The sequence below is a fragment of the Malaclemys terrapin genome, chromosome 15 (genome assembly GCF_027887155.1).
Source record: "Malaclemys terrapin pileata isolate rMalTer1 chromosome 15, rMalTer1.hap1, whole genome shotgun sequence".
Taxonomy (NCBI): domain Eukaryota; kingdom Metazoa; phylum Chordata; order Testudines; family Emydidae; genus Malaclemys; species Malaclemys terrapin.
In genome coordinates, this window is record NC_071519.1 from 2334299 (window position 1) to 2361487 (window position 27189).

The following is a 27189-nucleotide window of genomic DNA, read 5'->3' on the forward strand; positions in this document are numbered from 1 at the left end:
TGGCTTGCCTTGCCCCACGCCATTCTTGGGGTCGGGGGGAGTTGGCGGGGACCCTCGGGTGTGGTCGGGGGGCTTCTCGGTCCTGCTGCGACCGTCTGGGCAGGTCTCGCCCGGTCACTGCGGCTGGCTAGCCCCCTGAGATTCCTGCTGGCCTGGTACTTCGGGATGTGGGGGCTACCTTGCTGATCTCCGACACCGCTCGTCTTCCTCCCCCCCTTCCCAGTCGACGAATGAATCCACAGTAAAGCGGGCGTCGCTGCTGGGGGACATGCACCTGCGCAGCATCCGCACCAAGCTCATGCTGATGTCGCGGAACGAGGAAGCCAACAAACACTTGGAGGTGAGGAACCCAGGCGTCCGGGCGACGGGGGAGGCGCCTCCGGCTTTCTTGCCACACGGGCGCTGCGAGGCGGGAAATAGGCGGCTGTACACGGCTCGCCCAGAGCTTCTCCGGTGATTGCCCAGCTGGTCACCTGATCTGGGCTCCATGGGGGGGCGGGGCGGGGTCACATGCCACTGGAGGCTCCCCCCCCCCCCCCCCCGACCTTCCGTTGACTCCCCGCTCTGCGTCCCAGCGCTCTTTCTCTCCCCAGACGAGTAAGCAGCTGGCCTCGGCGTTCCAGGAGGAGTTCACGGTCCGCGAAGACCTGATGGGGCTGGCCATCGGCACCCACGGCGCCAACATCCAGCAGGCCCGGAAGGTGCCAGGCGTCACCGCCATCGAGCTGGACGAGGAGACCTGCACCTTCCGCATCTACGGGGAGGTGAGGGCCGGCTGGGGCTCCTGGGTTCTATCCCCGGCTCCAGGAGATTGCGGGGGGCTGGCAGCCAGGACTCCTGGGTTCTCTCCCCGGCTCTGTTATTTGACCATTGTCTCCTCCCCGCAGACTCCAGAAGCGTGCAAGCAGGCCCGGAGCTACCTGGAGTTCTCTGAAGACTCTGTTCAAGTCCCGAGAAACCTGGTTGGTAGGTGTCATGACGGCAATCGTGCTCTGTAGTGACCTTCCGGGGGCCCGGCATTCACTTTCCTGGTGATGGGGACCTGGACACGTAACCATGGCACCGTGCTGGTGCGGGCGCCTCAAAGGGAAGTGGGCTACGAATGAGAGTGACCACGTGTGCCCTGAGAAGCTTGGGGTGCCAACAGAGGGCACCAATGTGGAGTCCATTCACCACGAAAGCCGGCGTCGCACCGGCGGTCAGGGCACCCGTGAGGAGTCGTGAACATGTTAAAAATAATGTTCTCTGGGTCTGTTGTTAAACGGGTCCCTCGAAAGTCGGGGGGTTGGGAAAAGCCTGGGGAGCAGGGTGGGCTGTTGTGGGTGTGTGTCTGGTCAGTGTGTGGGGGGGGGACCCTGTTGCTTTGGGAGCCAGGGTTTCTGTGGGTTTCACCTCTCCGCTCGCCCCACCAGGCAAAGTGATCGGCAAAAACGGCAAAGTGATCCAGGAGATCGTGGACAAGTCGGGAGTGGTGCGGGTGCGGGTGGAAGGGGACAATGACAAGAAAAATCCCCGAGAGGAGGTAAGTGGGGGCGGATCGGGGTGGGGGTGGCCGCTGGTGGGTTGGGGGGCACACGGGGGACGGCTGTGCCATGACCGAATCTCCTCTCTCCTAGGGAATGGTCCCGTTCATCTTCGTCGGCACGCGGGAGAACATCAGCAACGCGCAGGCGCTCCTGGAATATCACCTCGCTTACCTCCAGGTAAATCCGGCTCTGCCGAGAACGGGCCTGCAGCAGCGGCCGGAACAGTCTCGGAACCGGCTCGCTCGCTCCGCAGCGGTGGTGCGCGAACGCTGGGGGCCCGTCAACAGCAAAAGGGGAGGGGCACATGCCTGAGAATCAGCCAGGGGGCGGGGTCGATGTGGGTGTCTCGTGGGTGTGACCGTTAATCGGTTCCTCTGTTTCCTGTGCTTTCCTGGTTTCCCGCACAGGCAGGTGCATTTGCTTTTTGGTCCTCCCCCCACCCCCGACTGTGTGCGCAATTTGCTTTTGTTTCCCCTTCCTGTTCTGAGGCTGCACTTTAGACCTCCCTCCTTCCATCCCCCCAGCAACTGCTAATTAGTATCCCTGCTCTGGGGTGCAGTCACTAATTGGTTCCCCCTGCTGCCCTGCTGGGTGCAGTCATTAATTGGTTCCCTGCCCCAAGACAGCATGGGTGTCCTTGCTAATTGGTCCCCCCTTGCAGTGCAGTCACTAATTGGTTCCCCTTGCCTGGGCGCGAAGTTTACTGGGTTCCCCGTCTCACCCCGCGCCGTTCTTCCCATTCCCCAGGAGGTGGAGCAGCTGCGGTTGGAGCGGCTGCAGATCGACGAGCAGCTGCGGCAGATTGGCATGGGCTTCCGCCCCCTCTCCAGCCGGGCCGACAAGGAGCGGGGCGGCTACACCACTGACGACAGCACCTCCTCCTCCCTCCACGGCACGCGGACGTACGGGGGCAGCTACGGTGGGCGAGGCCGCGGGCGCCGGGGGCCCAACTCCGGCTACGGTAACGGGCCCCACGGCGCCTTGGCCAAAATGTCCCCTTCTTCACGGCGGGGGCGGGTTGACTGACGGGCCACACCCCATAGGTGGCTGTATTTCAGCAACGCTTCCCCGGGGTATTGTGTGTCCTGCCCCTCCTACAGCTTTGGGGATCCCCCCCCAGTACAGATCAGCCCCCACCAACGGCGGCTCACGCACCCCCCTGCTCTGCCCTCCCAGGTACCAACTCAGACCTGTCCAACGCTTCAGAGACCGAGTCGGAGAAGAGGGACGACGGCGAGCGAGACCCCCGCCCCGAGGACAGCCGGAGGCGCCCGGGGTTGGGGCGAGGGCGAGGTCCCACCCCGGCCCCCCGAGGGGGCGGAGGCAGCAAGTACAACAGCTCCTCCATCAGTTCAGGTGACCAGGTGTTGCTGTTAAATAGCGGCTGTGCCCCGCCCCAGAGGTGGCTGCATCTTGGCGCCAGCTCAGGGATCCCTGTGTAACCAGCTGCTGTGCCCCGCCCCAGAGGTGGCTGCATCTCAGCACCGGGCAACTGGTCCCCGTGTAACCAGCCACCTCGTCCCAGAGGCGGCTGCATCCCAGCGCCAGGTGAGGGGTCCCTGGGTAACCAACTGCCCCGCCCCAGAGGTGGCTGCATCTCAGTGATGTATAACCAGATGCCATGTTCCAGCGTCCTGACTCAGAATGAAGGGGAGTCCAGTCGGGGGTGGGGCTGGGATCCTGGACTCCTGGGTTCTCTGTGCCTGGTGTGTTACTCCTGCTGAAGTCTGCCCCCTCCCCCCCCAGTGCTCAAGGACCCGGACAGCAACCCCTACAGCCTGCTTGACAACACGGAGACCGACCAGACGGCTGACACCGATGGCAGCGAGTCGCAGCCTGTCAGCAACCGGCGCCGCCGCTCCCGCCGCCGCCGCACCGACGACGACGCCACCATGATGGACGGTGCTGCCGAGTCCGACAACATGTCTGTCAACGAGAACGGCATGGGTGAGCAGGGGGGCTGGGAGCCAGGACTCCTGGGTTCTCTCCCTGGGCTCTGGGAGGAGAGGGGAATGGAGTGGGGGAGGGGCTGGGAGCTGGACCCCTGGGTTCTCTCTCCAGCTCTGGGAGGGGAGTGGGGTGGAGGGGGCCAGGAGGCAGGACACCTGGGTTCATCTCCATCTCTGCTCCCTGCTTTCCCAGAGGATGAATCGAAGCCTCAGAGACGCAACCGGAGCCGTCGCCGCCGTAACCGTGGCAACCGCATGGACGGCTCCATCAGCCGGGACCGGCAGCCAGGTACGGGGGTCCAGCGGGGCCGGGCAGGGGATCCTGGTGCTCTGGGCTTAGCTCTCGCTTCTGCTACAGCCCTGAATGCCTCCGTGTGGGGTGTGAACGGTGGGGCAGGAGCTGCCCTGGGACCCCTCCCTGCGCCGGGTGTTGGCAGCGGGGCCCCATTTCCGGGACAGATCGGGGGTGTGGCCAGAACTCCCACACTTTAGAGCAGCCCAGAGGCTGCTCTGGTTTAGCCCGGTGGCCAGCGTCACCCCACTTTGGGCTCGCAGGACTCCTGGGTCTGTCTCTCACCCCTCCCCCTCTCCCCCGTTGGCGTTCTGTCTTTGCTGTGCGCGTGTCAGGGGGGCGGGCGGGAGTGGGGATTGGCAGCTGTCCCCAACCCGGTGCCCGCTCCCTCCCCTCCAGTGACCGTGGCCGATTACATCTCCCGGGCCGAGTCCCAGAGCCGCCAGCGGCCCCCGCAGAAGGAGCCCCGGGAAAAATCCACCGAAGACGACATACCGAGACAAAAGGTAGGGGTGGAGCCGGCAGTGGCGGGTGGAGCCGGTGGTGGCTGGGCGGAGCCAGCTTGGGGCGGGGCTTATTCCAAGCCCCTCTTGAGACCTTCTTCCTCCTCCTTGCAGGCAGAGCCAACCAGCAAGGTGGCCAACGGCCCGTCGGAGAACGGCGAGGAGCCGGCCGCCATGGTGAACGGGCTGTCGTAAGCACCGCGCCAGGAGAGCTGCGCCCACTGCTTCCTGCCTAACTGACCCTACTCCGCCCTGCTTGCGTCATCGTTAAACACGCCCACCGACCTCTTGTTAACGAACCATTTATTCAACGATCGATAATTCCTCTAGTGCTTGTCGGAAGCTTGCCAAAGATAGCCAAGCTCTTATGGCTCGTTAGGTGCCGACCAATCAAGAGACAGGCAACCGGATTCTTGCTGGGGCAAGGGGCGTGGCTCCCCCTTTCTCCCCCCCCCCCCAGGCAAGGGGCCTCAACAGTAAAAAAACAAATTAATTATCTCCTAATTGTGTGTCCGTTTTTGACGACTCCATTCGAGCCAGGAACCGCAATCCGGCCGCGGGTTGAAACCAGAGCGAGGATTTTTTTGTGCCTTCTGAACGCGCGTCGCTTCCCTTCCTTTTTTTCGGTCATTTTCCCTTCCGCCTAGTTCGCCCACGCAAGGATTTCGGTAAAGATGGAGCGGGGGGGGCGGCTGCCGCACTGTTTATTTCCCTCCCCCTTAAAAAAAAATCAGAAGGTACCACGGGGTGGGGAGCGCGGGGGGAATTTTTGTTTCTAGGCAATACAAACACAGCAGGTATTTTTTTTTTTTTTTTTGGGTACACTGTGGCAGACTGGGGGGGGCAGAGAGGGTAGAGCCGCGTGGCCCCCCCACCAGTGTCACTTTGCCAGGAAGGGGGGGCAAAATCGAGCTGTGACGGTTGAGACATTATTTATTTTTCACTGTACAGTATTTAAAAGAGAATAAAGAACCAAACTCGTACGCAAACGCTGCTGTGTCTTCCCCTCCCTGCACCCCCCCCGGAAATGTGGCGGGGGGGAGGGCAGAAAATCACCCCCCACAGACCCCCCCCCCCCTGCAATCTTCAATAAAGCCACCGAAAAGAACGGACATCAGCTCCCCGCCCTTCACTCGCTGCAGAGCGGTCACGGATTCACGCCCTAATTTCCCCCTGTCGTTAACCCCCAGCCCCCAATTTGGCTTCCTTTCCTCATTAGCCAGTTGGATTGGGTGGGGGCGGGGGGAAGCAAGCTGGCTGGTTCCTTCCCAAGGCACATTTCTCCCCCTTCCCCCCCACCCAAGAGCTGGGGGGCTGATGGTTCTGCCTGCTGGGGGCAGTGGATTTTCCAGCCTCGGGGGGGGTGCGGGGGTAAGCTGACTGGTTCCTTCCCATGGCATGTTCCCCTCCAGCGCTGGGGGCCTGGTGGACCCACGCACTGGGGGGGGGAAGGGGTCAGTGGATGAGCTCAGTGACAGCCCCTGGGGGGGGTCACTGACCTGTCTCTGGGTGGTGGGGGCCTAATGTGTTACTTGGTGGGGGGGCCCCAAACAGGAGCAAGGGTAATTCCTAGGACTGGTCACAGGGGGGAGATGACGTACTAGGCAGGGACCTGTGGGGAGGGAGGGAATATTCAGGGCTGAGCGGGGTGAGGTTCTGCCCCCCTGTCGTAGAGCCGGACTCCTGGGTTCTCTCCCCAGTGCTGGGAGGGGAGTGGGAGATGGTGGTTCAGAGCAGGGGGGGCTGGGAGCCAGGACTCCTGGGTTCTCTCCCCGGCTCTGGGATGGGGGTGGGAGCCAGGATATGTGTGGGGAGGAGCCTGGTGGGGGTGGGTGGGCCCATGGTTCCTGGCAGGGAGGCCCACCCCCTGGTGGGCGTGGTCCCAGCCCTGCTATATCTGGCTGCCCAGGTGCGGGCGGGCTCAGACGGGGCCGGGCATGGCCGAGGGGCAGGGTGCGGCGGCAGGGGGCGACCCCCCGGACAAGGTGAAGCGGCCCATGAACGCCTTCATGGTGTGGTCCAGCGGGCAGCGCCGGCGCCTGGCACAGGAGCACCCCAAGATGCACAACTCAGAGATCTCCAAGCGCCTGGGGGCCGCCTGGCGCCGCCTGCCCGAGGCCGAGAAACGCCCCTTCGTGGAGGAAGCCAAGCGGCTCCGGGCCCGGCACATGCGGGACTATCCTGATTACAAGTACCGACCCCGGCGCAAGGGCCGGGCTCCCGCCAAGGAGCCGCCGCCCCCGGGGGGCCGCCCGCCCCCCCAGCTGCCTGCCACCCGGGCCTGGGGCTACGGCGAGCCCCTGGGCTACCAGCCAGCCCGCTACCCGCCGTGCCCGGCTGCCGCGGGATACGGGAACGCAGCTGGAGGGTACAGGTGGGTCCCGCCCGCGCTTCCCGTCCCCTCGGGTGAATGGGAGACCCCCAACGGTGCCCCCTTACTGGGGAAATGGGGGGGATTAGCAAGGGGTGGGGGGGGCTGCTACATTCCCTCTTTCCCCAGGCCAGGCATGGTTGAAATTAGGGCCGGCTGAGGGGTCCGTGTATAACCAACCCCAGAGGTGGCTGCATCTCAGTGCCGGGCGAGGGGTCCCTGGGGAACCGGCCGCCCTGCCCCAGAGGTGAGCACATCTCAGCGCTGGGCGAGGGGTCCCTGGGTAACCGGCCGCCCTGCCCCAGAGGTGTGCACATCTCAGCGGCGGGTGAGGGGTCCCTGGGGAACCGGCCGCCCCGCCCCAGAGGTGAGCACATCTCAGCGGCGGGTGAGGGGTCCCTGGGGAACCGGCCGCCCCGCCCCAGAGGTGAGCACATCTCAGCGCCGGGTGAGGGGTCCCTGGGGAACCGGCCGCCCCGCCCCAGAGGTGAGCACATCTCAGCGCCGGGTGAGGGGTCCCTGGGTAACCAGAGGTGAGCACATCTCAACGCTGGGCACAGGGGGGGAACATACACCAGGTTCAGGTGCGGGCACCAGCCCCAGAATTTACATGTTAACTGTTGTTAACCAGGTGAGTCAGTGCCAGCTGCTGAGGGCATGATGGGGCACCAGTCCTTTGGTATGTGAACCCAGGAGTCCTGGCTCCCTGCTCTAACCACCAGCCCCCACTCCACTCCCAGAGCCGGGGAGAGAACCCAGGAGTCCTGGCTCCCTGGTGTGCCAGGATATGCCCACCCCGCCCAGGGCCCTAGGGCTTTGGGTCCCGGCCAGGAGCAGGGTGGGGTTGGGTGCCAGGCAGCACCCGCCCTGCGGCTGGTATTCACCATGCCCTGAGCGAAGGGTCATGACCCGGCCAGGCCTCAGCCAATCCCTGAGCTGGCTCCCCACCGCGGGGGTGTCTGGGTGCAGGAGCCAGTGCCCAGGGGAGGGGAAACCGAGGCACGAGTCACAGAACCCAGGACTCCTGACTCCCAGCATCCCCTGCTCTAACCACTCCATCGCCCACTGACGGAGAAGGGGAGGCCAGCAGGCGCCCAGGACTCCGGGGTTCTCTGGAGGGGAAGGTGGGTGCCAGGACCCATGGGTTCCATCCCGCCTGCGGGAGGGAGTGGGCAGGTTGGGGCAGGCCACGGGGGAGCTGCTCACACCCAGAACCGGATTAACAGGCCAGCTGAGGAATGCAGCCCTGGCTCACCCAGCCCTGGGGGGGGGGGAACTCTTCCTGCAGCTGCAGGGCGGTGTCCGTCCCCCCCATAACATTGTCCAGAGCTCGCAGAGAACCCAGGGGTCCGGGCTCCCAGCCCTCTCAGAGGGGAGTGGGGGCTGGTGCGTTAGAGCAGGGGGAGCTGGGAGCCAGGACTCCTGGGTTCTCTCCCCGGCTCTGGGAGGGGAGCGGGGGCTGGGGGTTAGAGCAGGGGGGGCTGGGAGCCAGGACTCCTGGGTTCTCTCCCCGGCTCTGGGAGGGCAGTGGGGGCTGGTGGTTTAGAGCAGGGGGAGCTGGGAGCCAGGACTCCTGGGTTCTCTCCTCTCCTCATTCTGCAACTGTAATTATCCAGCTGGTTAACCCCTCTTCTCTTCCCCCCCTCCACCCCCCACAGTGGCCTGTCCTATGGCCCCCCGATGCCCTACAAGCAAGACCCTGCCCCCCACCCGCCGGGGGTGCTGCCGCCCGACTTCCGCGACATGATGGCTGCCTACGGGCTGCAGGCCTGCGACGTGGGTGAGGGCTTCCCGCCGCTGCCCTACGAGCCCCCCGGGCCAGCACCGCTGACGCCCCTCTAGCCCGTGGCGGGCTGGGACTGAGGGGGGCGGGGAGGCTGGGTTTTTATACGGAAAGAAGAAAAGCCTCGAAGAGGAACAAAGTTTGGGGGAACGCTGGGGGGAGCTCTCTGCGACTCCAGCCCCAGCAGGGGGGGCTGTGGGGGCAGAGTGCAGACTCTTCCCCTCCCCCAGCGCCCCTTCTCCCCCCTCCACTTTAAAATCACCCCCTTTCTTAACTCTTCGCTGGCAGCCATCCCCCCCAAATCCATTCCCCTAGCACTGGAGCTGGAAAGGGGGGAGGGAGTGGTGGGGGGCCTGGAAAAGTCAGGGGGGACTGAAAAAGGGGGTGCACATGGAGGGACAGTCTGGAGCAGTGGGGGAGATTGTGCCCCCCAGAGAAGGTGGGGGGGGCGCGTCTTAATGCTGTTTGTCAACGTATCTTGTAAAGAGAATAAACCTGGTTCCTAGAGACGGCCCTGACCCCAGGGCGTTACTGGGGGGAGGGGGGGGGGGGAGGGGGAGGGGGTAAAGGAGAGATGAGATGTTCGGGGGGGCAGGAAACAGATCAAACCGCGCCCTGCCAAAAAAAATGCTGTGGGGTTTGACCCCCGTGAGCGAGAAAGACAATGGAGGAAAGGAAAATGCCCCTCACTCCGGACCCACAGCCCCTCCCCCTCCCAGCTCCCTGGCTCCCCCCAGCTCTGCCGATGCCCCCCACCCACAGCAACTCAGAGAGGCCCTAAAGAGTTAACCCCGCATGTGCCAGGGAAGGGGAGGGGGGTGGGACGGGATGGGGCCGTTGCCCAGGTAACGGTCTTCTGTCCTAGCTACAACACCAGTGCCTTCCTTGTCACCCCACCCAGTTGCCATGGTAACCAGGGAAGGGCCTGGTCCCCGCCTGTTCTGACATGAAGGGGTGAATCACATAGGGAAACCTGCTGGGGGGGGGCCCATGGGATGAGCCCAGCCTCTGGGAGAGAACCCAGGAGTCCTGGCTCCCAGCCCTCCCTGCTCTAACCCACCAGCCCCACTCCCGTCCCGGAGCCGGGGAGAGAACCCAGGTGTCCTGGCTCCCAGCCCCCTGCTCTGACCCACCATCCCCCACCCACCTCTGTGCCCGGTTCAGCTTTGCCCTGCCCCCAGTTCAGGATACCAGCGCCAGGAGGGGCAGGGAGGCAGAAGGGCAGTGACTAATTGGCATGATTAGCACCGAGCTCGTTAGCTGCCAGGGGGCAGGGGAGGAGGGGCTGGGGGTTTCCATGCCTGCTCCCCCCAACCGAATTCGACCTTCCGCACCCTGCAGCAGGGAGTCCCAGAGATTCTGCCCCGCCCCCCTGAGCAGGATGGGCACAGCCGGGAGCCCCTGGCCAATCAGCGTTTAATTACCTCACTGGGGGGGGGGGGGGAGAGGGGAGGGCAGTTTACAGACCTGCTCCCGCCTCCCTGCCGGAGCCCAGCTGCAGGGGGGGGGGGGCAGACCAGGCTGAGTGGGTTCCCCTCTAGGGGGCACCGGTAGAGCCAGACGGGGGCCCTGCCCACCCTTGATATGGCTCAGATGGCAGCGCGGGGCAGGGGGCAGCCCCCACTCCCCCTACAGGGGGCCCCGGTCAGACTCCGCGGGGGGGTCCCCTCTATTCCCGCTTCTTCCCGGCCCCCGCGCTGGCCGGCACGTGCCAGTAATAGAGGAGCTGGCCCGCAATGATGCCGTTGCAGACAGAGGAGACGACATACGTCAGAGCCATCAGGGGGTCGCCCGTCTCCTGGAGGGGGACAGATGGAGGAGGGTGAGGGGGGCGGGCAATGGGGCTGGGGGCCTGTCCCCTCTAGGGAGCGCCAGCTCCCATCCCGCCCCAGAGCGGGGTCAGGGGCCCGCAGACTGTGCCCTCTAGGGATCCCCTGTGCCCAGGATCATGACAGGTACATGCTCAGAGGGATTGTGGGAGGCAACACCCCCTCCCCAGTGCCCTGTGCCCCCCGGCTACCTGGATGGAGGTGAAGATCCGGGCCAGCGAGCCGCCGAGGAGCAGGAAGACAGTGACGGCTGACAGCTGCCCCGTGTGCCCGTTGCGGTAGTTGGTGGCCGCCTGGAGTAGCTGGGGGAGTGGGGGGGAAGAGACGAGACCCCCCCCAGATCAGTAGCTTGGACAGATTTCCCCCCCCCCCCCCATGCCCTGTGACCCCCAAGCCCTTTGGCGGGGGTAAGGAGCTGGTCCACATCCACTATGGCATGAATCCTGCTGCCCCCCCAAAATACACTCAGCCCCCCACCACTAGTGTGCCTCCCTGAGCCACAACCCCCTGCATGCAGGGCTGGGTGGGAGCCGGCGCCCCTAGAGGGGACAGGCCCCTGCCCCATTCCCCGCCCCCCTGAGCCAGCCAGTCCCCGCCCCGGGGCCAGGTGGGAGCCGGCGCCCCCCCTAGAGGGGACAGGCCCCTGCCCCATTCCCCGCCCCCCTGAGCCAGCCAGTCCCCGCCCTGGGGCCGGGTGGGAGCCGGCGCCCCCCCTAGAGGGGACAGGCCCCTGCCCCATTCCCCGCCCCCCTGAGCCAGCCAGTCCCCGCCCCGGGGCCAGGTGGGAGCTGGCGCCCCCCAGAGGGGACAGGCCCCTTACCCTGCTGATGACGATGGCGGGCATGTTGGTGGCTTGCAGGAGGGTGACCACGGGCCGAGGGGCCAGGGGGGAGAGCAGCAGGCAGAGCAGAGCGAAATACAGCACCAGGAAGGAGACACCTGGGCGGGGGGAGAGACGGGAAAGGGTTAAATTCCCCCCCCCTGCAGGGATCCACCCGCTCCCCCCCACCCTGGCATGGGAACCGCGCCCCACTCACCCTGTGCCGTGCGTCCCCCGAAGTGCAGGGCCAGGAAGCCGATGGCGACGGTTTGCAGCATGAGGAAGAGCGCCTCGCCCCAAGCGCTGCGGGGGGGGGAAACACGGGGTTTGGTCCGCCCGAAAAACCCTGCCCCCCGAGCCAGCCAGCCCCCTGCCCAGCGCCCCAATAGAGTCCCAGAGCCGAGGAGAGAACCCAGGAGTCCTGGCTCCCAGCCCCCCTGCTCTGACCCACCCGTCCCCACTCCCCTCCCAGAGCTGGGGAGAGAACCCAGGAGTCCTGGCTCCCAGCCCCCCTGCTCTGACCCACCAGCCCCCACTCCCCTCCCAGAGCCGGGGAGGGAACCCAGGAGTCCTGGCTCCCAGCCCCCCCTGCTCTAACCCACCAGCCCCCACTCCCCTCCCCGAGCTGAGGAGAGAACGCAAGCGTCCTGGCTCCCAGTCCCCACTCCCCTCCCAGAGCCGGGGAGAGAACCCAGGAGTCCGGGCTCCCAGCCCCCCCTGCTCTAACCCACCCACCCCCACTCCCCTCCCCGAGCCGGGGAGAGAACCCAGGAGTCCTGGCTCCCAGCCCCTCTGCTCTAACCCACCAGCCCCCACTCCCCTCCCAGAGCCAGGAGTCCGGCTCCCAGCAGAGCTCTCCCACCCCAGTGCTGACCTGGCCTGACCCCGCTTGGGTTCAGCTCCCTGTCAGGGGCGGGGGCACCCCCTGGTGCCGCGGGGCGGCGGCGCAGGCTCACCTGAAAGGGAAGCCGTTAGCAAGGCTGTAGACCATGGTACCGGTGATGGCCAGCAGCTCCAGCAGGATGGCTTGGAGACTGAGCCCCACGGCGCTCCTCGCCCCCAGGATTTTAAACACCTGGGGCAGCTTCACTGCGGGCAGACGGGGAGCACATCAGGCAGGGGGCCGGGTGGGAGCCAATGCCCCCTAGAGAGGACAGGCCCCTGCCCCATTCCCCGCCCCCCTGAGCCAGCCAGTCCCCGCCCTGGGGCAGGGTGAGAGCCGACGCCCCCTAGAGGGGACAGGCCCCTGCCCCATTCCCCGCCCCCCTGAGCCAGCCAGTCCCTGCCCTGGGGCCGAGTGGGAGCCGACAGCCCCTAGAGGGGACAGGTCCCTGCCCCATTCCCCGCCCCCCTGAGCCAGCCAGTCCCTGCCCTGGGGCCGGGTGGGAGCCGGCGCCCCCTAGAGGGGACAGGCCCCTGCCCCATTCCCCACCCCCCTGAGCCAGCCAGTCCCTGCCCTGGGGCCGAGTGGGAGCCGACGCCCCCTAGAGGGGACAGGCCCTTGCCCCATTCCCCGCCCCCCTGAGCCAGCCAGTCCCTGCCCTGGGGCCGAGTGGGAGCCGACAGCCCCTAGAGGGGACAGGTCCCTGCCCCATTCCCCGCCCCCCTGAGCCAGCCAGTCCCCGCCCTGGGGCCGGGTGGGAGCCGGCGCCCCCTAGAGGGGACAGGCCCCTGCCCCATTCCCCGCCCCCCTGAGCCAGCCAGTCCCCGCCCTGGGGCTGGGTGGGAGCCGGCGCCCCCTAGAGGGGACAGGTCCCTGCCCCATTCCCCGCCCAGAGAGGGAGCCGGGTCCGTACCCATCAGCGACCCCGCGACGATGGCGAGTCCCAGCCCTTTGCTGATCACGATCTTCAAGCAGGGAACTGGATGAAAACAGAGAGGGAGAAGGGGGGGGGCGTCCAAGTCAGGCCACCAGCGACCCTTGGCCTCCACAGTGGAGTTTATGCCCCCCGGGAACCTCACATCCTCCCCACCTGGGGATTTCACCGGCGCCCGCAACCCTACGGCCTCTTGGGGTGTCCTTAGCCGGCTGCCCCCTTTGCCCCTTCCCCAGCAGCCCCATGGCCGCCCTCTGCCCCCAGCCAGCATCTGCTGCCCCCTGGATATCCCTGGGACCCCGCCCCATGCTGACCCTACCGGTCCCCATCCCTCATTCCTCTACAACTGCCCCCCCCACGGGCCAGCTCCCCTGGGCCCCCCATGTCGGGTGTTTCTCTGGGCATCCACTCCCCGGCCCTCTGCGTTATGGCTCCCCCGACCCCTGACATCTCGGGGTGACTCCGGTTCCCTGTGCGCTGGGCTCCCCCAGCTCCTTCCCACCCCCTGCTTGCCCCCTTCCCTCCAGGCCTCAGCCCCCTAGGAGTGCCTGGCTCCCACCCCCTCAATTTCCCCCTTGGTCCACATGGTAGCTACTGCCCTGCCCCACTGAGCCCCCACCCTACCCCATCGCCACCCAACCAACCCCCACTGCTCCCCCGTCACCCTCACCCTACCCCACCGACCCCCAACCAACCCCCACTGCTCCCCTGGCACCCTCACCCTACCCCACCGACCCCCAACCAACCCCCACTGCTCCCCTGGCACCCCTACCCCACCGACCCCCAACCAACCCCCACTGCTCCCCCGTCACCCATACCCCACCGACCCCCAACCAACCCCCACTGCTCCCCAGCCCCCCTACCCCACCGACCCCCAACCAACCCCCACTGCTCCCCTGGCACCCCCACCCTACCCCACTGACCCCCAACCAACCCCCACTGCTCCCCTGGCACCCTCACCCTACCCCACCGACCCCCAACCAACCCCCACTGCTCCCCCGTCACCCATACCCCACCGACCCCCAACCAACCCCCACTGCTCCCCTGGCACCCCTACCCTACCCCATTGTCCCCTACCCAACCCCCACTGCTCCCCCAGCCCCCCTACCCCACCGACCCCAAACCAACCCCCACTGCTCCCCCGTCACCCATACCCCACCGACCCCCAACCAACCCCCACTGCTCCCCAGCCCCCCTACCCCACCGACCCCCAACCAACCCCCACTGCTCCCCTGGCACCCCCACCCTACCCCACTGACCCCCAACCAACCCCCACTGCTCCCCTGGCACCCCCACCCTACCCCACCGACCCCCAACCAACCCTCACTGCTCCCCCGGCACCCCTACCCCACCGACCCCCAACCAACCCCCACTGCTCCCCTGGCACCCCTACCCCACCGACCCCCAACCAACCCCCACTGCTCGCCTGGCACCCCTACCCCACCGACCCCCAACCAACCCCCACTGCTCCCCCGTCACCCCTACCCCACCGACCCCCAACCAACCCCCACTGCTCCCCCGTCACCCATACCCCACCGACCCCCAACCAACCCCCACTGCTCCCCCGTCACCCATACCCCACCGACCCCCAACCAACCCCCACTGCTCCCCCGTCACCCCTACCCCACCGACCCCCAACCAACCCCCACTGCTCCCCAGCCCCCCTACCCCACCGACCCCCAACCAACCCCCACTGCTCCCCTGGCACCCCCACCCTACCCCACTGACCCCCAACCAACCACCACTGCTCCCCTGGCACCCCTACCCCACCGACCCCCAACCAACCCCCACTGCTCCCCCGTCACCCATACCCCACCGACCCCCAACCAACCCCCACTGCTCCCCTGGCACCCCTACCCTACCCCATTGTCCCCTACCCAACCCCCACTGCTCCCCAGCCCCCCTACCCCACCGACCCCCAACCAACCCCCACTGCTCCCCTGGCACCCCCACCCTACCCCACTGACCCCCAACCAACCCTCACTGCTCCCCTGGCACCCCTACCCCACCGACCCCCAACCAACCCCCACTGCTCCCCCAGCCCCCCTACCCCACCGACCCCCAACCAACCCCCACTGCTCCCCTGGCACCCCCACCCTACCCCACCGACCCCCAACCAACCCCCACTGCTCCCCTGGCACCCCCACCCTACCCCACTGACCCCCAACCAACCCCCACTGCTCCCCTGGCACCCCTACCCCACCGACCCCCAACCAACCCCCACTGCTCCCCTGGCACCCTCACCCTACCCCACCGACCCCCAACCAACCCCCACTGCTCCCCTGGCACCCCTACCCCACCGACCCCCAACCAACCCCCACTGCTCCCCCGTCACCCATACCCCACCGACCCCCAACCAACCCCCACTGCTCCCCAGCCCCCCTACCCCACCGACCCCCAACCAACCCCCACTGCTCCCCTGGCACCCTCACCCTACCCCACCGACCCCCAACCAACCCCCACTGCTCCCCTGGCACCCCTACCCCACCGACCCCCAACCAACCCCCACTGCTCCCCCGTCACCCATACCCCACCGACCCCCAACCAACCCCCACTGCTCCCCTGGCACCCTCACCCTACCCCACCGACCCCCAACCAACCCCCACTGCTCCCCTGGCACCCCTACCCCACCAACCCCCAACCAACCCCCACTGCTCCCCCGTCACCCATACCGCACCGACCCCCAACCAACCCCCACTGCTCCCCAGCCCCCCTACCCCACCGACCCCCAACCAACCCCCACTGCTCCCCTGGCACCCCCACCCTACCCCACTGACCCCCAACCAACCCCCACTGCTCCCCTGGCACCCCTACCCCACCGACCCCCAACCAACCCCCACTGCTCCCCCGTCACCCATACCCCACCGACCCCCAACCAACCCCCACTGCTCCCCTGGCACCCCTACCCTACCCCATTGTCCCCTACCCAACCCCCACTGCTCCCCAGCCCCCCTACCCCACCGACCCCCAACCAACCCCCACTGCTCCCCTGGCACCCCCACCCTACCCCACTGACCCCCAACCAACCCTCACTGCTCCCCTGGCACCCCTACCCCACCGACCCCCAACCAACCCCCACTGCTCCCCCGTCACCCATACCCCACCGACCCCCAACCAACCCCCACTGCTCCCCTGGCACCCATACCCCACCGACCCCCAACCAACCCCCACTGCTCCCCCGGCACCCCTACCCCACCGACCCCCAACCAACCCCCACTGCTCCCCCGTCACCCATACCCCACCGACCCCCAACCAACCCCCACTGCTCCCCCGTCACCCATACCCCACCGACCCCCAACCAACCCCCACTGCTCCCCCGTCACCCCTACCCCACCGACCCCCAACCAACCCCCACTGCTCCCCAGCCCCCCTACCCCACCGACCCCCAACCAACCCCCACTGCTCCCCTGGCACCCCCACCCTACCCCACTGACCCCCAACCAACCCCCACTGCTCCCCTGGCACCCCTACCCCACCAACCCCCAACCAACCCCCACTGCTCCCCCGTCACCCATACCCCACCGACCCCCAACCAACCCCCACTGCTCCCCTGGCACCCCAACCCTACCCCATTGTCCCCTACCCAACCCCCACTGCTCCCCAGCCCCCCTACCCCACCGACCCCCAACCAACCCCCACTGCTCCCCTGGCACCCCCACCCTACCCCACTGACCCCCAACCAACCCTCACTGCTCCCCTGGCACCCCTACCCCACTGACCCCCAACCAACCCCCACTGCTCCCCCGTCACCCATACCCCACCGACCCCCAACCAACCCCCACTGCTCCCCCAGCCCCCCTACCCCACCGACCCCCAACCAACCCCCACTGCTCCCCTGGCACCCCTACCCTACCCCATTGTCCCCTACCCAACCCCCACTGCTCCCCCAGCCCCCCTACCCCACCGACCCCAAACCAACCCCCACTGCTCCCCCATCACCCATACCCCACCGACCCCCAACCAACCCCCACTGCTCCCCAGCCCCCCTACCCCACCGACCCCCAACCAACCCCCACTGCTCCCCTGGCACCCCCACCCTACCCCACTGACCCCCAACCAACCCCCACTGCTCCCCTGGCACCCCTACCCCACCGACCCCCAACCAACCCCCACTGCTCCCCTGGCACCCCCACCCTACCCCACCGACCCCCAACCAACCCCCACTGCTCCCCCGGCACCCCTACCCCACCGACCCCCAACCAACCCCCACTGCTCCCCCGTCACCCCTACCCCACCGACCCCCAACCAACCCCCACTGCTCCCCCATCACCCATACCCCACCGACCCCCAACCAACCCCCACTGCTCCCCTGGCACCCCCACCCTACCCCACTGACCCCCAACCAACCCCCACTGCTCCCCTGGCACTCCCACCCTACCCCACCGACCCCCAACCAACCCTCACTGCTCCCCTGTCACCCCTACCCCACCGACCCCCAACCAACCCCCACTGCTCCCCTGGCACCCCTACCCCACCGACCCCCAACCAACCCCCACTGCTCCCCCGTCACCCATACCCCACCGACCCCCAACCAACCCCCACTGCTCCCCCTGCCCCCCTACCCCACCGACCCCCAACCAACCCCCACTGCTCCCCTGGCACCCCTACCCTACCCCATTGTCCCCTACCCAACCCCCACTGCTCCCCCAGCCCCCCTACCCCACCGACCCCAAACCAACCCCCACTGCTCCCCCATCACCCATACCCCACCGACCCCCAACCAACCCCCACTGCTCCCCAGCCCCCCTACCCCACCGACCCCCAACCAACCCCCACTGCTCCCCTGGCACCCCCACCCTACCCCACTGACCCCCAACCAACCCCCACTGCTCCCCTGGCACCCCTACCCCACCGACCCCCAACCAACCCCCACTGCTCCCCTGGCACCCCCACCCTACCCCACTGACCCCCAACCAACCCCCACTGCTCCCCCGGCACCCCTACCCCACCGACCGCCAACCAACCCCCACTGCTCCCCCGTCACCCCTACCCCACCGACCCCCAACCAACCCCCACTGCTCCCCCGTCACCCCTACCCCACCGACCCCCAACCAACCCCCACTGCTCCCCTGGCACCCCCACCCTACCCCACCGACCCCCAACCAACCCCCACTGCTCCCCTGGCACCCCCACCCTACCCCACCGACCCCCAACCAACCCCCACTGCTCCCCTGGCACCCCTACCCCACCGACCCCCAACCAACCCCCACTGCTCCCCCGTCACCCCTACCCCACCGACCCCCAACCAACCCCCACTGCTCCCCAGCCCCCCTACCCCACCGACCCCGAACCAACCCCCACTGCTCCCCCGTCACCCCTACCCCACCGACCCCCAACCAACCCCCACTGCTCCCCCGTCACCCATACCCCACCGACCCCCAACCAACCCCCACTGCTCCCCTGGCACCCCCACCCTACCCCACTGACCCCCAACCAACCCCCACTGCTCCCCTGGTACCCCCACCCTACCCCACTGACCCCCAACCAACCCTCACTGCTCCCCCGTCACCCCTACCCCACCGACCCCCAACCAACCCCCACTGCTCCCCCGTCACCCCTACCCCACCGACCCCCAACCAACCCCCACTGCTCCCCAGCCCCCCTACCCCACCGACCCCCAACCAACCCCCACTGCTCCCCTGGCACCCCCACCCTACCCCACTGACCCCCAACCAACCCCCACTGCTCCCCTGGTACCCCCACCCTACCCCACTGACCCCCAACCAACCCTCACTGCTCCCCCGTCACCCCTACCCCACCGACCCCCAACCAACCCCCACTGCTCCCCCGTCACCCCTACCCCACCGACCCCCAACCAACCCCCACTGCTCCCCCGTCACCCCTACCCCACCGACCCCCAACCAACCCCCACTGCTCCCCCGTCACCCATACCCCACCGACCCCCAACCAACCCCCACTGCTCCCCTGGCACCCATACCCCACCGACCCCCAACCAACCCCCACTGCTCCCCTGGCACCCCTACCCCACCGACCCCCAACCAACCCCCACTGCTCCCCTGGCACCCCTACCCCACCGACCCCCAACCAACCCCCACTGCTCCCCAGCCCCCCTACCCCACCGACCCCAAACCAACCCCCACTGCTCCCCCGTCACCCCTACCCCACCGACCCCCAACCAACCCCCACTGCTCCCCTGGCACCCCCACCCTACCCCACTGACCCCCAACCAACCCCCACTGCTCCCCTGGCACCCCTACCCCACCGACCCCCAACCAACCCCCACTGCTCCCCCGTCACCCATACCCCACCGACCCCCAACCAACCCCCACTGCTCCCCCGTCACCCCTACCCCACCGACCCCCAACCAACCCCCACTGCTCCCCTGGCACCCCCACCCTACCCCACTGACCCCCAACCAACCCCCACTGCTCCCCTGGCACCCCCACCCTACCCCACTGACCCCCAACCAACCCCCACTGCTCCCCTGGCACCCCTACCCCACCGACCCCCAACCAACCCCCACTGCTCCCCCGTCACCCCTACCCCACCGACCCCCAACCAACCCCCACTGCTCCCCCGTCACCCATACCCCACTGACCCCCAACCAACCCCCACTGCTCCCCTGGCACCCCCACCCTACCCCACTGACCCCCAACCAACCCCCACTGCTCCCCTGGCACCCCCACCCTACCCCACTGACCCCCAACCAACCCCCACTGCTCCCCTGGCACCCCTACCCCACCGACCCCAAACCAACCCCCACTGCTCCCCCGTCACCCATACCCCACCGACCCCCAACCAACCCCCACTGCTCCCCTGGCACCCCTACCCCACCGACCCCCAACCAACCCCCACTGCTCCCCTGGCACCCCCACCCTACCCCACTGACCCCCAACCAACCCCACTGCTCCCCTGGCACCCCCACCCTACCCCACTGACCCCCAACCAACCCCCACTGCTCCCCTGGCACCCCTACCCCACCGACCCCCAACCAACCCCCACTGCTCCCCCGTCACCCATACCCCACCGACCCCCAACCAACCCCCACTGCTCCCCAGCCCCCCTACCCCACCGACCCCCAACCAACCCCCACTGCTCCCCTGGCACCCCCACCCTACCCCACTGACCCCCAACCAACCCCCACTGCTCCCCTGGCACCCCTACCCCACCGACCCCCAACCAACCCCCACTGCTCCCCCGTCACCCCTACCCCACCGACCCCCAACCAACCCCCACTGCTCCCCCGTCACCCATACCCCACTGACCCCCAACCAACCCCCACTGCTCCCCTGGCACCCCCACCCTACCCCACTGACCCCCAACCAACCCCCACTGCTCCCCTGGCACCCCTACCCCACCGACCCCCAACCAACCCCCACTGCTCCCCCGTCACCCCTACCCCACCGACCCCCAACCAACCCCCACTGCTCCCCCGTCACCCATACCCCACTGACCCCCAACCAACCCCCACTGCTCCCCTGGCACCCCCACCCTACCCCACTGACCCCCAACCAACCCCCACTGCTCCCCTGGCACCCCCACCCTACCCCACGGACCCCCAACCAACCCCCACTGCTCCCCTGGCACCCCTACCCCACCGACCCCAAACCAACCCCCACTGCTCCCCCGTCACCCATACCCCACCGACCCCCAACCAACCCCCACTGCTCCCCTGGCACCCCTACCCCACCGACCCCCAACCAACCTCCACTGCTCCCCTGGCACCCCCACCCTACCCCACTGACCCCAAACCAACCCCCACTGCTCCCCCGTCACCCATACCCCACCGACCCCCAACCAACCCCCACTGCTCCCCTGGCACCCCCACCCCACCGACCCCCAACCAACCCCCACTGCTCCCCAGCCCCCCTACCCCACCGACCCCCAACCAACCCTCACTGCTCCCCCGTCACCCCTACCCCACCGACCCCCAACCAACCCCCACTGCTCCCCAGCCCCCCTACCCCACCGACCCCCAACCAACCCCCACTGCTCCCCTGGCACCCCTACCCCACCGACCCCCAACCAACCCCCACTGCTCCCCCGTCACCCATACCCCACCGACCCCCAACCAACCCCCACTGCTCCCCTGGCACCCCTACCCCACCGACCCCCAACCAACCCCCACTGCTCCCCTGGCACCCCCACCCTACCCCACTGACCCCCAACCAACCCCCACTGCTCCCCTGGCACCCCTACCCCACCGACCCCCAACCAACCCCCACTGCTCCCCTGGCACCCCCACCCTACCCCACTGACCCCCAACCAACCCCCACTGCTCCCCCGGCACCCCTACCCCACCGACCCCCAACCAACCCCCACTGCTCCCCCGTCACCCATACCCCACCGACCCCCAACCAACCCCCACTGCTCCCCTGGCACCCCCACCCTACCCCACTGACCCCCAACCAACCCCCACTGCTCCCCCGGCACCCCTACCCCACCGACCCCCAACCAACCCCCACTGCTCCCCCGTCACCCCTACCCCACCGACCCCCAACCAACCCCCACTGCTCCCCTGGCACCCCTACCCCACCGACCCCCAACCAACCCCCACTGCTCCCCCGTCACCCATACCCCACCGACCCCCAACCAACCCCCACTGCTCCCCTGGCACCCCTACCCCACTGACCCCCAACCAACCCCCACTGCTCCCCTGGCACCCCCACCCTACCCCACTGACCCCCAACCAACCCCCACTGCTCCCCTGGCACCCCCACCCCACCGACCCCCAACCAACCCCCACTGCTCCCCAGCCCCCCTACCCCACCGACCCCCAACCAACCCCCACTGCTCCCCTGGCACCCCCACCCTACCCCACCGACCCCCAACCAACCCCCACTGCTCCCCCGTCACCCATACCCCACCGACCCCCAACCAACCCCCACTGCTTCCCTGGCACCCCCACCCTACCCCACTGACCCCCAACCAACCCCCACTGCTCCCCCGTCACCCTCACCCTACCCCACCGACCCCCAACCAACCCCCACTGCTCCCCTGGCACCCCTACCCCACCGACCCCCAACCAACCCCCACTGCTCCCCTGGCACCCCTACCCCACCGACCCCCAACCAACCCCCACTGCTCCCCTGGCACCCCTACCCCACCGACCCCCAACCAACCCCCACTGCTCCCCTGGCACCCCCACCCTACCCCACCGACCCCCAACCAACCCCCACTGCTCCCCCGTCACCCCTACCCCACCGACCCCCAACCAACCCCCACTGCTCCCCTGGCACCCCCACCCTACCCCACTGACCCCCAACCAACCCCCACTGCTCCCCTGGCACCCCCACCCCACCGACCCCCAACCAACCCCCACTGCTCCCCAGCCCCCCTACCCCACCGACCCCCAACCAACCCCCACTGCTCCCCTGGCACCCCCACCCTACCCCACCGACCCCCAACCAACCCCCACTGCTCCCCCGTCACCCATACCCCACCGACCCCCAACCAACCCCCACTGCTTCCCTGGCACCCCCACCCTACCCCACTGACCCCCAACCAACCCCCACTGCTCCCCCGTCACCCTCACCCTACCCCACCGACCCCCAACCAACCCCCACTGCTCCCCTGGCACCCCTACCCCACCGACCCCCAACCAACCCCCACTGCTCCCCTGGCACCCCTACCCCACCGACCCCCAACCAACCCCCACTGCTCCCCCGTCACCCCTACCCCACCGACCCCCAACCAACCCCCACTGCTCCCCTGGCACCCCTACCCCACTGACCCCCAACCAACCCCCACTGCTCCCCTGGCACCCCCACCCTACCCCACTGACCCCCAACCAACCCCCACTGCTCCCCTGGCACCCCCACCCTACCCCACCGACCCCCAACCAACCCCCACTGCTCCCCCGTCACCCATACCCCACCGACCCCCAACCAACCCCCACTGCTTCCCTGGCACCCCCACCCTACCCCACTGACCCCCAACCAACCCCCACTGCTCCCCCGTCACCCTCACCCTACCCCACCGACCCCCAACCAACCCCCACTGCTCCCCTGGCACCCCTACCCCACCGACCCCCAACCAACCCCCACTGCTCCCCTGGCACCCCTACCCCACCGACCCCCAACCAACCCCCACTGCTCCCCTGGCACCCCTACCCCACCGACCCCCAACCAACCCCCACTGCTCCCCTGGCACCCCCACCCTACCCCACCGACCCCCAACCAACCCCCACTGCTCCCCTGGCACCCCTACCCCACTGACCCCCAACCAACCCCCACTGCTCCCCTGGCACCCCCACCCTACCCCACTGACCCCCAACCAACCCCCACTGCTCCCCTGGCACCCCCACCCTACCCCACCGACCCCCAACCAACCCCCACTGCTCCCCCGTCACCCATACCCCACCGACCCCCAACCAACCCCCACTGCTTCCCTGGCACCCCCACCCTACCCCACTGACCCCCAACCAACCCCCACTGCTCCCCCGTCACCCTCACCCTACCCCACCGACCCCCAACCAACCCCCACTGCTCCCCTGGCACCCCTACCCCACCGACCCCCAACCAACCCCCACTGCTCCCCTGGCACCCCTACCCCACCGACCCCCAACCAACCCCCACTGCTCCCCTGGCACCCCTACCCCACCGACCCCCAACCAACCCCCACTGCTCCCCTGGCACCCCCACCCTACCCCACCGACCCCCAACCAACCCCCACTGCTCCCCCGTCACCCATACCCCACCGACCCCCAACCAACCCCCACTGCTTCCCTGGCACCCCCACCCTACCCCACTGACCCCCAACCAACCCCCACTGCTCCCCCGTCACCCTCACCCTACCCCACCGACCCCCAACCAACCCCCACTGCTCCCCTGGCACCCCTACCCCACCGACCCCCAACCAACCCCCACTGCTCCCCTGGCACCCCTACCCCACCGACCCCCAACCAACCCCCACTGCTCCCCCGTCACCCATACCCCACCGACCCCCAACCAACCCCCACTGCTCCCCTGGCACCCCTACCCCACCGACCCCCAACCAACCCCCACTGCTCCCCTGGCACCCCCACCCTACCCCACTGACCCCCAACCAACCCCCACTGCTCCCCTGGCACCCCCACCCCACCGACCCCCAACCAACCCCCACTGCTCCCCAGCCCCCCTACCCCACCGACCCCCAACCAACCCCCACTGCTCCCCTGGCACCCCCACCCTACCCCACCGACCCCCAACCAACCCCCACTGCTCCCCCGTCACCCATACCCCACCGACCCCCAACCAACCCCCACTGCTTCCCTGGCACCCCCACCCTACCCCACTGACCCCCAACCAACCCCCACTGCTCCCCCGTCACCCTCACCCTACCCCACCGACCCCCAACCAACCCCCACTGCTCCCCTGGCACCCCTACCCCACCGACCCCCAACCAACCCCCACTGCTCCCCTGGCACCCCTACCCCACCGACCCCCAACCAACCCCCACTGCTCCCCTGGCACCCCCACCCTACCCCACTGACCCCCAACCAACCCCCACTGCTCCCCCGTCACCCATACCCCACCGACCCCCAACCAACCCCCACTGCTCCCCTGGCACCCCCACCCTACCCCACCGACCCCCAACCAACCCCCACTGCTCCCCTGGCACCCCTACCCCACCGACCCCCAACCAACCCCCACTGCTCCCCCGTCACCCATACCCCACCGACCCCCAACCAACCCCCACTGCTCCCCAGCCCCCCTACCCCACCGACCCCCAACCAACCCCCACTGCTCCCCTGGCACCCCCACCCTACCCCACTGACCCCCAACCAACCCCCACTGCTCCCCTGGCACCCCCACCCTACCCCACCGACCCCCAACCAACCCCCACTGCTCCCCTGGCACCCCTACCCCACCGACCCCCAACCAACCCCCACTGCTCCCCTGGCACCCCCACCCTACCCCACCGACCCCCAACCAACCCCCACTGCTCCCCTGGCACCCCTACCCCACCGACCCCCAACCAACCCCCACTGCTCCCCTGGCACCCCCACCCTACCCCACCGACCCCCAACCAACCCCCACTGCTCCCCTGGCACCCCCACCCTACCCCACTGACCCCCAACCAACCCCCACTGCTCCCCCGGCACCCCTACCCCACCGACCCCCAACCAACCCCCACTGCTCCCCCGTCACCCCTACCCCACCGACCCCCAACCAACCCCCACTGCTCCCCCGTCACCCCTACCCCACCGACCCCCAACCAACCCCCACTGCTCCCCTGGCACCCCTACCCCACCCCATTGTCCCCTACCCAACCCCCACTGCTCCCCCACCCCACCGCCCCTGTCCAATTGCCCCAAACAACCCACACTGCGCCTCCATTGTCCCCCCACCTAAGTGGGAGGCAGTGGCCGGGATGTGTCATCCCAGGGGAGCGGGCTGAGAATTGGGGTCACCCTTCCCCCTGGAACCCCACTTCTGGGGACTTCCGCCCCTCACGAGCATGGCGGCGGCACGCCTCAGGCAGGACTTCCGCCCCGCACCAACATGGCGGTGGCACGCGGCCCTTCCGCCCCGCGCCTATGGAGCGCCGGAGGGCTGCCGCATGCTCCGCCATGCCGACCAGGGGGTGTGGTCCGGGCGGGAGGGGCGCGCGCTCACCGTGCAGCAGGTTGAAGCGCAGGAAAAGCTCGTCGTAGCAGCGCTCGGGCAGCAGGTGCGGGACCAGCAGCCCCTGCAGCGCCGCCGCCATTTTGGAAAATGGCGACACTCCCACACCGGCTTTGCCGGCGCTTCCGCCTTCATGGTGCCAGGGTTCCTACGGCGCAGGCGCGGAGAAGCCCGCGGCTCCACTCACTGCGCACGCGCCAGCCGCCCCGGAGTCGGTGCGCGCGCGGGAACCTCCCTGAGTTACACGCCTGGTGCGCACGCGCCCGCACTCCCTCCGCAGAGTCCCCCCTCCGCAGTAGGCAGGCGCCTGTTTCGCGCCCGCTCGCTGCGGCGCATGCGCAACGGAGGGGGGAGACAAAGGGGAAGCGCGGCCAAAGCCTAGTATGCGCCATGTGTCTGATGGGGCACGCATGCGCTCAGCCCTTCCACCGTCCCCATTTCCTCCTCGCGCATGCGCCCAGCCCTTCCACCGCCCCCTTTGCTCCTCGCGCATGCGCCGTTCCCCCCAACCATCTCCCATTCCTCCCCGCGCATGTGCTCTTTCCTCAAACCCTCCCCTTCTTTCCCTTCCCGCGCATGCGCCCTAGCGCCCCTCCCCCCACTCCGTCACTGCCTTGACCAAACTTTGGCCAACCCAAGATGGCCGCCCCAGCTCCGCCATCTTGCCCGCTCCCTGCCCTGAGCCGGGGGGCCGTGGCCCTCTGCCTCCTCTACTACCTGCGGCTGCAACGGGGCCGCCGCCTGCGGGAGGCTGCCCGCCGCCACCGGGCTGCCCGCCGCCGCCGGGCCCGGGCCCGCTGGGGCCGCCGCTTCGCCCTGCTCTGGCTGGCAGGGACCCCGGTGTCCGGGCCCGGCCCCCGCCCGGCCGGCCTCCCGCTCCTCCCACCGCCGCCGCCACCCGCCCCGGCCCGGGAGCGGCGGCTGTGGAGCAAGGCCCGGAGCTCGGCCTTCTGGGACACGGTGCGGGCCAAGGCCTTCGGGCCCGGCGAGTGGGCCGAGAACTTCCGCCTGGGCCCGGCCACCTTCGACTACCTCTGCGGGCGGCTGCGGGGGGCCATCCAGCGGCGGGACACCAACATGCGCCGGGCCATCCCCGCCGAGGTCCGCCTGGCCATGACCCTGTGGCGCCTGGGTGCATGCACCGAGTACCGGGCCGTGGAGCAGCAGTTCGGCGTCTCCCGCTCCACCGTCTGCAAGATCCTGCGCGACGTCTGCGAGGCTGTGGTGGCCATCCTCACCCCGGCTTACGTGGCCGCCCCCGCCGGGCCCCGGGCCGCTGGCTTCCCCGCCCCACCGCAGCTGGCCGGCGTGCTGGGGGCCCTGCACATCCCCATCCGGGCCCCCAACGAGAACGCCGCTGGGTACTTCAACCGCCGGGGCTGGCACTCGGTGGTGCTGCAGGCTGCCGTCGATGCCCGCGGCTGCTTCTGGGACGTCAACGTCGGCTGCCCGGGGAGGCAGACTGACGCCCAGGTGCTCCAGGCCTCCGAGCTCTACCAGCGTGCCCAGCAGGGGGAGCTCTTCCCCGGGGCGGCCCGGGACGTGGGAGGCGTACAGGTGCCCGTCTACCTTCTGGGTGGCCCGTCCTACCCACTCCTGCCCTGGCTGATGAGGCCTTACCGGGCCGGGGAGCTCACGCCGGCCCAGAGGCGGTTTAACGAGTACGCCGCTGCCGCCCGCACTGTGGTGGGGGTGGCCTTCGGGCGCCTCAGGGGTCGCTGGCGCTGCCT

General features: G+C 68.7%; 3 protein-coding genes across 5 annotated transcripts in view; 2 read left to right on the forward strand and 1 right to left on the reverse strand.

The window, feature by feature from the left end:
• The window catches only part of FXR2 (FMR1 autosomal homolog 2), a 26688-nt gene extending 21920 nt beyond the window's left edge, over positions 1-4768 (forward strand). For both annotated transcript variants that reach the window (XM_054005761.1, XM_054005762.1), the window contains 11 exons: positions 224-340; positions 594-764; positions 888-966; positions 1413-1522; positions 1617-1703; positions 2274-2487; positions 2703-2882; positions 3273-3473; positions 3669-3764; positions 4167-4273; positions 4385-4768. In XM_054005761.1, the coding sequence (XP_053861736.1) occupies positions 224-340; positions 594-764; positions 888-966; positions 1413-1522; positions 1617-1703; positions 2274-2487; positions 2703-2882; positions 3273-3473; positions 3669-3764; positions 4167-4273; positions 4385-4465 (1443 nt within the window). In that variant the 3' untranslated portion in view covers positions 4466-4768. The remainder of the gene's footprint in view (positions 1-223; positions 341-593; positions 765-887; positions 967-1412; positions 1523-1616; positions 1704-2273; positions 2488-2702; positions 2883-3272; positions 3474-3668; positions 3765-4166; positions 4274-4384) is intronic.
• MPDU1 (mannose-P-dolichol utilization defect 1) lies at positions 4557-25811 on the reverse strand. 2 transcript variants are annotated; one of them, XM_054005765.1, is made up of 7 exons: positions 25451-25811; positions 12870-12935; positions 12030-12162; positions 11291-11376; positions 11074-11192; positions 10445-10555; positions 4557-4988 (listed from the first exon to the last, which is right to left on the reverse strand). In XM_054005765.1, exons 1-7 carry the CDS (start codon positions 25539-25541, stop codon positions 4914-4916), a joined length of 681 nt encoding a protein of 226 aa, XP_053861740.1. In that variant the 5' UTR covers positions 25542-25811; the 3' UTR covers positions 4557-4913. The 2 variants fall into 2 exon arrangements, with proteins under 2 accessions (XP_053861740.1, XP_053861739.1); XM_054005764.1 differs by lacking the exon at positions 4557-4988 and adding an exon at positions 8982-10222 and having other exon boundaries at positions 25451-25805.
• SOX15 (SRY-box transcription factor 15) lies at positions 4895-8931 on the forward strand. Its single transcript, XM_054005766.1, has 2 exons — positions 4895-6644; positions 8300-8931. Exons 1-2 carry the CDS (start codon positions 6208-6210, stop codon positions 8481-8483), a joined length of 621 nt encoding a protein of 206 aa, XP_053861741.1. The 5' UTR covers positions 4895-6207; the 3' UTR covers positions 8484-8931.
• Positions 25812-27189: the final 1378 nt, after the last annotated feature.